Source organism: Paroedura picta, chromosome 11 (genome assembly GCF_049243985.1).
Source record: "Paroedura picta isolate Pp20150507F chromosome 11, Ppicta_v3.0, whole genome shotgun sequence".
Lineage (NCBI taxonomy): Eukaryota > Metazoa > Chordata > Lepidosauria > Squamata > Gekkonidae > Paroedura > Paroedura picta.
The window spans coordinates 11,662,427-11,670,910 of record NC_135379.1 but is presented as its reverse complement, the minus strand read 5'-3'; the positions used below and the strand labels follow the sequence as shown (position 1 = coordinate 11,670,910).

The 8,484-nt window shown below is 41.5% G+C and overlaps 1 protein-coding gene across 3 annotated transcripts in view; it reads right to left on the bottom strand.

Moving 5' to 3' along the window:
• Window positions 1-231: 231 nt before the first annotated feature.
• PARD3 (par-3 family cell polarity regulator) overlaps window positions 232-8,484 on the bottom strand; it is a 550,919-nt gene continuing 542,666 nt past the window's right edge. For all 3 annotated transcript variants that reach the window (XM_077303562.1, XM_077303560.1, XM_077303561.1), the window contains 2 exons: window positions 6,095-6,222; window positions 232-651 (listed from right to left, as the gene is read on the bottom strand). In XM_077303562.1, coding sequence (XP_077159677.1) covers window positions 252-651; window positions 6,095-6,222 — 528 coding nt within the window. In that variant the 3' untranslated portion in view covers window positions 232-251. The remainder of the gene's footprint in view (window positions 652-6,094; window positions 6,223-8,484) is intronic.

The window sequence follows — 8,484 nt, the reverse complement described above, 5'->3', positions numbered from 1 at the left end:
CTAGGACACTTGATCACTAAGACACATCACTTGCCTAGAGTATGATTGTCAAATGATGGAAACTCCTTCCATGAATGTAACACTTGAAACACAATGGCAAAGACATAAGGCCCTCCGATTCTTTGCCCATATTGTTAAAGGCACTGAAGCAGACAAGAATTCCTTAATACCTCCACTTGGAATAAAAAAGTCTTCCAAGAACAAGTCTCTTCATATGATTATTGCAATGGGATGTCAGCTCTTTCTTGACCTCAAGAATAAAATGGCCTTCCCTTTTCTGGCGTCTGTAATCTGTTGAGCCTGGCAACCTGAGATGGCGAAGGTGGGACATCTTGCCTGAAAGGACCTTTTGGAAGGGCATAATTTGGGTCCTGCATTTTCTTATAGGAGTCATAGTTGCTGGACCCTTCAGAGGATGTCTTTTTTTTCATCTGTTGCTCTTTCCGCCTCTGTTCTTGACGCAACAGCTCTTGGGTTTCAAGCATTACCCGGGCGTTGAATCCATGGCCACCCATGTAGCCATTTCTTGAGCCCTGATAACTGGAATACCTTGGGTTCTCTTTTGCACTCTGGAAACCTTCTCCAGGAGAGTAGCTCTGCTCCCGCTCCCAAGAATCTTGAGAGATGGAACTTGCATTTTTCCGGCTTTGCCTGAAAACAATCAATCAATCAATCAATCAATTAACCAACCAACCAACCAACCAACCAACCAACCAACCAACCTGCATGATCCAAAAAGAGGGTTCCTCAAATCAATGTGTGATCAGTAATTCAGTGAAAGGTGGGCACATGCATGCTTTAAAATGAATTATAGCATGTTTTGATTCTTTTTCACTCAAGGTAAAACTAGATGTGAAAGACATTTTGAAGTCAAATCACAGATATGTACAACTGTGGTTTTGGATTGGGTCCACACAAGAAGATGAGAGACAGTGAAACTATTTAACCGCAAATGATTTTGCTAATCAAAACGATGTCCCTCAGTCAATCCAACTTACTGGATCCAGTTCCTTCTTAAGAAATGTAATGTATTTTAGCTGAATATATTTACGGGATGTCTTGACAGTGGCAACCCTCTATGATAAAGTAAGGTATGCTTAAATGTATTGATTTCAGTGAGCTTGGAATATCTGAATGCTGGACAAGGGCCACCAAATTCCATAATGAATTTCCCTGTGTATTCAATTACTGACTATAAGCAGAATCCCGTGACTACATTCCATTTATTGCAATGAGCACTAATTTTAATGTATCCCACAATTCTGTTCCAAATAAATAAAAGCAATCTATATAACATTAATGAATTGTTTTAGGCTGTGCCCAGATCGATGGCTTTCCTTTCAGTTTTATTCATTGTCCACTTTGGCAGCTTTTCAGATTTCCTCTTATGGAAGGCATTCCAGAGTTGCCCTTTCTAGTTTCTTGTCCTTTGAAACAATAAACGGCAACTAGATCGCTCCTGATTTAAGTTGGTCTAGTTTTCTGGAGAAAGTATGCCCATGTGGTCTGCATGTCCCTCATTGTGCACACATCCTAAGCAAAAAGTGCAAGAAATCCACATGACCCCTTCAACCAACATGTTCATAGAGATTCAGGCAACGTTCCTTATTAGTGGATTCCCTGATGGTGGCATCAGAGTGGCAGCTGCTGAACTTCCTTTGCTCCCAACATGATGGTCTTGTCTCTTTTGCTTAAGAGTAAGCAGCTCATCTTCAATTTGAAGGTACTCCTGGAGGCACTACACTATAAATATTCACAATCTGACAGCTAGTTCTGGAACTGTAATTAGAACCTTCAAACAGAATGTCACAATCGACCTGGGTATGAAATATTAGCATCCAGGGGGTTGGCAACCCCATTTACCAAAGGTCTATTGGTCAACTTTTCAAGTCAGAGTTCAGCATACTGTAGAGGAACACTCTTTCCTTTAAATGCGCAGCATTGACCGTTTATGCACTGGGGACTTCACTGCCCCAGCCCCCTGTCAGTAGCACAGATCGGGGGTGGATGAGGTGTACCAGGCCAAATGCTCCCCTATGTGGGTGCAGGAAGAGGTGGGGCAACCTGCCATGACTAAAACTCCAGCCTGCAGCCCGGCATGAAACCTTCAGTGCATAAACGGTCATTGAGAGGCTGGTGAATCAGAGTGGCTATGAAAATGAGTTTCAATTGGTTGTGTGTATTTGTGTGACCAGTTCACATTTTACCTGTGCCACAGCTTCACTGGCTAGCTTTATTCATGTCAACTCACCTTCTGCAATACAGGGCCTTACAGGGTGATTGTCAGAACTACAAGAATATATATGAAGTATTTTAAGTGTGCACTACACAAATGCTACATCACAGACATAAAAACAACAAGAACCCTTGACAATAATATGAAAATGCCCTATATTCTACGACATGAATATTCAATATACAAGATCTGATAACGACCCATTAAGTCCGATTTAGGATTCAAATGAGTCTTGAGACTGGTGAACTCTTAATATTTGGTTTTATATGGTTCTTGTTGACTGATGTATATTTGACTTTTTGCAAACCGATACATAATTGTTGTCATTGTTATAGTTGTACATGTATAGTTGTACATTAGTTGTATACTAATCATTCAAGCACTAGATATCATATTATCGTTTAGGATCCTCTTTTGTATGTATGTATGTGTAGGACGCAAGTTTCTAAAAACGACTAGCTCCTCTTCTTTTTTGTTGTCTAAGACAAATGCTCAGTATTATAGCCAAATATTCAGTACAATGAATATTTACATGAGGCCACCTTATCCTTAGTTACAGAGGGCAGCTGTGTTGGTCTGAGGTAGACAAGCTAGATTTGAACCCAGTAGGGCTTTAGAGATTTTCAAGGGATGAGATTTCAAGAACCAAAACTCTCTTCATCTGATGTCATGATTATGCCCCCATCTGAAACTGGAGGTCTGAAGCAGATAAGAGAGAGCTTACGACAATTCTCCCTTTTGCCCATAGGAAAATCAGGCAGGATCCAACCTGTAATGTTTTGCCAATCTTTTTTTGACTTTTTTACCATTGAGAACCATCTGAAACATTCCTCAGGCTTTGAGAAACCCTGGAAGTGGCACAATTGTGCCGAATATGGTTGGGAAACATAGCTTTGTATACACCCATGCAGGGTCCCTCCCGTCCCCTTCCCATCCCCTCCAGGTATATCATTGGCCATTGGGGAGGGGTCAACATGACCATATATGGTCAAATCACTCGATAAATGTTTAACAAATTGTATGTATGTATGCATGCATGCATGTATATTAATTAAGTCCCACCCATTAGGAAAACCCTTCTAGTACTGCCAAGAAACCCCAGGGTTTCATGAAACCCTGGTTGAGAAAGTCTGCCTTGTTTTCTCTTTCCAGTGGAATCGCCACCTACCTGGAGAACCTCTCTTTGCCTAGTCTCCCAAACCACACACAAACCAACTTCTGGCACGCTCCAGAATTTATGCAGGAAGGCCATTGGCTTATAAATATGATAACTGCTGGACATTTCTAGGGAGTTTATGAAGTTGTGAAGAGAATTCAACTGTTCTAGAAAGCTTGTGGATACTCAGTGTGACCTTGGCATTCTCTTTTTTTTCTCTCCATACACTTAAATCGGAAAAACCTGTTCACACACCTATGCGAGGAATATCAAGACCCCTGCCTCCAAGAAGAAGAGCGTTATTCCCTCGCTGGAGTGACTCATCTACACTTTTGTTTCCCATAAGCCTTCTAAAATAACTCTCCTTCCGGATCACTTAGTAAAACAAAGAGAAAGGAGTGGATCCACTGAGTGCGCGGGGCAAAGCTGCCAAGGTTTTCGAGATGCATTCAAGCCACTTCTCCGTACCGCATGCAACTTTAAACAGCTTCACATTGAAAATGACAAAGACTAATTGAGCAGACTTCATCTAATCCTGTCTGTTATTCATAGGGCGAGTTCAGAATTGGTCAGACTGTTTACGCCACCTTCACAGGAAAGGTATTGAAGTAATTTATAAACTTTGGAAACAAGTTATAAATATAACAGCACGAAGCATGTTTAATGCATGCGGGGAAGAAATGACGACTGAAACACGTATTAATTTGTTTGCACGCAGATGTTTTGTGGAACAGACCTTGAACAAACTGTTTCCCCTTGGACTGAGAATATATTTCTAACTCTATGGAAACTTGTTTCACTGTCCCCTGTAACAACTGTATGAGATGATAATGCAACTTTTCAGCTGGAATTTATCAGAGACTGCATTTGGAGAACTTTGAAAATGAAGTTGTGCTTTAAAAGTCCCACAAATGCCCGTCTTTTAACTACTGTCTGACCGTTTACGCACTGGGAACTTCACTGTCCCAGCTTTTGTGCACGAGTTCAAATCAGGGGCGGATGAGGCGTACCGGGCCAAATGCTCCGCCGTGTGGGTGCAGGAAGAGGTGGGGCAACCTGCCATGACTAAAACTCCAGCCTGAAGCCCGGCATGAAACCTCCAGTGCGTAAACGGTCTCTGAGAGGTATGCTAGCAAGATACCCTACAAATGGCTTAAAATACACAGGAGTTACATGGCCTGTGTCAATATGTAGAGAGTCCCTGGGATGTTCTGTGTGGTTGACAGTGATGTACTGGGATTGGTGCAGGATGGGTGCATTGAAGGAATGTACAAAGCTCCCTCACAATCAAGGTGCAGAGGCTTGTCTTCAGCAGCACTGCCTCTATTTCTCAGACAAAGAGAAAGAATGTAGGGCTGTTACAAGTGTTTTCCTTTTCTTACACAGAAAAAGTGGCAGAATGAGAAATCACCAATGATGCTACCTGCCACTTTGATGAACCATAAACTGAAGAAGATCCTACCAACATTTACAAAATTACACATTTGTGGAAGTCAACATCCCACTCTGCAATTAACTCTGAAAAGCTGGGAAATTATAGGAGCCAAGGAAAGAGACAGATACATATGTCTGGCCCATCTACTTGCTTAGTTTCCTTCCAAATCCAAACTTCCCTTCCAGTCCTCAGTAGCTTCATCCAATTTCCCAATAAATCAGTTAGTTTCAGCATCTACCACATCCTCTTCAACCCACAATCAGACTCTTGGCTTTCTGCTTCCCATCCCACCCTAAAGGAAAACCTCTCCCCCACATCCATCCATCCCCCAAAGAGGCCACTAGTTTTCCCAAACTAGCCCCCACTTCTGTTTCCAAATGCCTATGTTATCCAAGAAGCTTTCATACTCACCTTCTACATGATTTCAGCCATCAGTCCCCAAAGCATCCATTGCACATCTGAAGCCCTTAGGTGTTGCCCTTGGATAGCCATAAGCAATCCTTCCTACAACCCCCATTATTTTTCCATGAGAATTCAGTTCCCTCCTGGACAGCAGCCTGTGAGCACTCTGACTATAAATCTTGATTCTAAGCTAAAGCATGTCCATAGACAGCACTTCAATTTTGCAACCAATTAAACATGTCAGAAATTTGGATGTGGCCCAATCTGATATAGTTTTTTTTGTGGTAATCTCCCTGTTCACTCGATTAATTCATTTTATGACATGTATCTGCAGCCTCATCCAACATTCCCTTTCTTTCGATCTATAAAGAAAAAGTACTTCCCATTACTCTGACTTCCTCTAATAAAGTTTATATTTATCTCTCCTTCTTTGTGATGTGAAATGGCAATGCATGAGGCCAAAGCAGTTTTGAAAGCCAGATGCATGAACCGAAGGACAGTTGTGATTTGTCAGGTCGGTCAAGAAGCACCACACGTTTCCAGAGTTTCACAATCATGGCCTACTGTGGTTTGGAGCCAATGAGGCCTTTCCTTGAGTGAGGCCATCTACCCATGGGAGGCCATCTTCTCATTTCCCTCTCTGTCTCTAGCCCCAAATTCCACATCATCTGCTGCTTGTGGGGTTCCTTGTCCCCCAATAGTGGTATTTTGGGCTGCAGCAGGAGGGGAGAAACAAGGAAGCTGTACATAAAGCATTTCACACAGAGAAATTATCCATTATGTCTACCTTCTTTGAAAAAGCTCATGTTCCTTTGCTGTGTCCATGTGCACGTTCAGCCCACATGATTTTAGGTGGTTGTCATACCTGGGTAATGAACTGTATTGCCGCTGTGCTTGTTGGAAATTCTCTCTTTCTTCTTGCCGCTGCTTCTGCATTTGCACTTCTACTGATACAGAATGTCTGCCGCTTTGAGAGTACGTCTTTGAATTTGGCTAGAGTTCCAAACAGAAAAAAAAGAAGAAGAAAGAAAAAAATGTAGTATTACATTATCACATTTTTCTTTTTTTTAAAAAAGGGGGAGATATTCCTGTCTCCAGGCAAGCGGAATAAAACAGCTTTGTTACCAGCAAAATTATTGTCGTTGTTGTTGCTGCTGCTGCTGCTGCTGTTATTGTTATTGCAGGAGCACAAATTGTGGGCGGATGAGACACACCAGGCCTAATGCTCCCCCGTGTGGGTTTAGGAAGAGGTGGGGCAACCTGCCACGACTAAAACTCCAGCCTACAGCCCGGCATGAAACTTCCAGTGCATAAACAGTCAAAGAAGGGTTGCCAACTGTGGCTCCTTATCTCATCCAAATTTTCATCCCAGCCCCAGCTGCTGCACATTGACTTCTGCCCTTGTTAGAAAGAACAGGCTACATCTGTCCCAAGAGGAGTCTTAAGAATCTTATGCACTTGGGGAGAATCATCCCCTATGCTGATTTTAAGCAATGTCAAAAAGCCAAGGTTGTTTGGGCACGATGGGTATCATGAAACTGGGAAACAAATGGCTGTTTTTAACAGGGTTTTTAAAAAATTTAAATGAAAGCATGACACAATAGTTTTGGTCAAAAGGAGGTTTCTGAACAGTTTAGGAAGCCTCAAGGTCTTCAATACGGTCATCAAGATTCACTCATAATATTCTCCCCATTGACAGAACTTTTAAAATATTACTGAGAGATAAGCATGTTCAGAAGAGACCAAAACACCACCATTAGAAATAATGATTATTAGAAATAATGATAAAGGTTATCTTTTTTAAAACTCCCATATTGTTAATTTCATATGCAGGTTTCAGAATATCTCGGTAGGATTCTGTAAAACATTATCACAAGAATGAAGATTCTTTTTTAGAATGAGCATATTACAAAGGTGCATGTCTGAATGAGAGTGCAGAATTGAACCCAGCTTGCCAGATTAAAAGTCCGCACTCCTAACCACTACACCAAACTGAATCTCCACCCAGGTGTCCCTTTGAATAGAAAGTTAGGCTACCAAAGTTCTTAATAAATAACAAAAAGTAACTGGATGAGTAGCTGGAAATTTAAATTTATGTATACCCAGCCCAAGCAGAATCCTAGAGTGTGCGAACCATTATTAATCAAACTTGCCATGCCTAAAGCCATGCTCTGTTTCCTCAATCTACAGAATTTAAAACAACGCCTATAACTCTCCGAAGATATTTTGATAGGCAAGAGATGTTCTTTAGGAACATATGAACGGCATCTAACTCACACTGAGTTGAATAATAGGTTTCCCAGCATGGCTGATGAATAAAAATCTATACTCAAAACAGAGATTTTGTAACTTATCGTTTTGGGGGGAAATTGTCAGCTTCATTTCACATATGTGCCTAATTTTTAAAAAAAATTATACATAAAAATGAAATATGGAATGCCCCCTTACAACAGAGGAAAAAGGGATCTTCATGCATTGGAATACAAACTGTGCACACAGAATATAACTCTCCCACTAGTTAACACCTGTACAAACAGGGCAGCACAAGTCAAAGTATAATTATTGTAATTCTTTGAAGCTGTCCAACAAAGGTGGAGCCATCTTAACTGTGTAAATTGCTAAGCTCTCTGGCCTTGTCTGGGAGGATATGGGTGACAAGCACTGACCTTTTAAATTAAACAGTGGTCAAGGTTTCAAGAACAGGCCAAGTTGTGTTTATACACACAAATACATGTTTGTGGCTTCCGAAGCAAAGGTGAAATGAAGATGATCATTATGATGCTGAACCTATTCTAAGCAAATGACACGTAAAAAGGAAAGATCAATATGCACTTTCAGGTGGGCAATACTGAAATACCAGATTGTGACATTAAGAGGGAATTGTTGATGTTTAGAATTTTGCCCCATCACATCAGCCTTTTTCAACTGTTTTATCATCAGGCTTCAAGAAACCCCGGAAGTGGCATAACAGTGTGGAATGTGATTAGGAAGTATAACTGTGGACATGTCCGCGTGGGTCCGTCCCCCTTCCCACCCCCTCCAAGCCCATCATTGGCCATTTTGGGAGGGAGGGACAGTGAACATGATCAGGTGTGGTCATATCAGCAAATAAGACCAACACAGTTGTATTCAAGGAGTAAGCTTTCGTGTGGATGCACACCTCCTCAGACACAATGGAACTGGAATTACAAGTTGATAAGTCTGTACCTATGAGCAGAGGGTGAGCAATACATTAGTACACAGCATAAGGAAGAT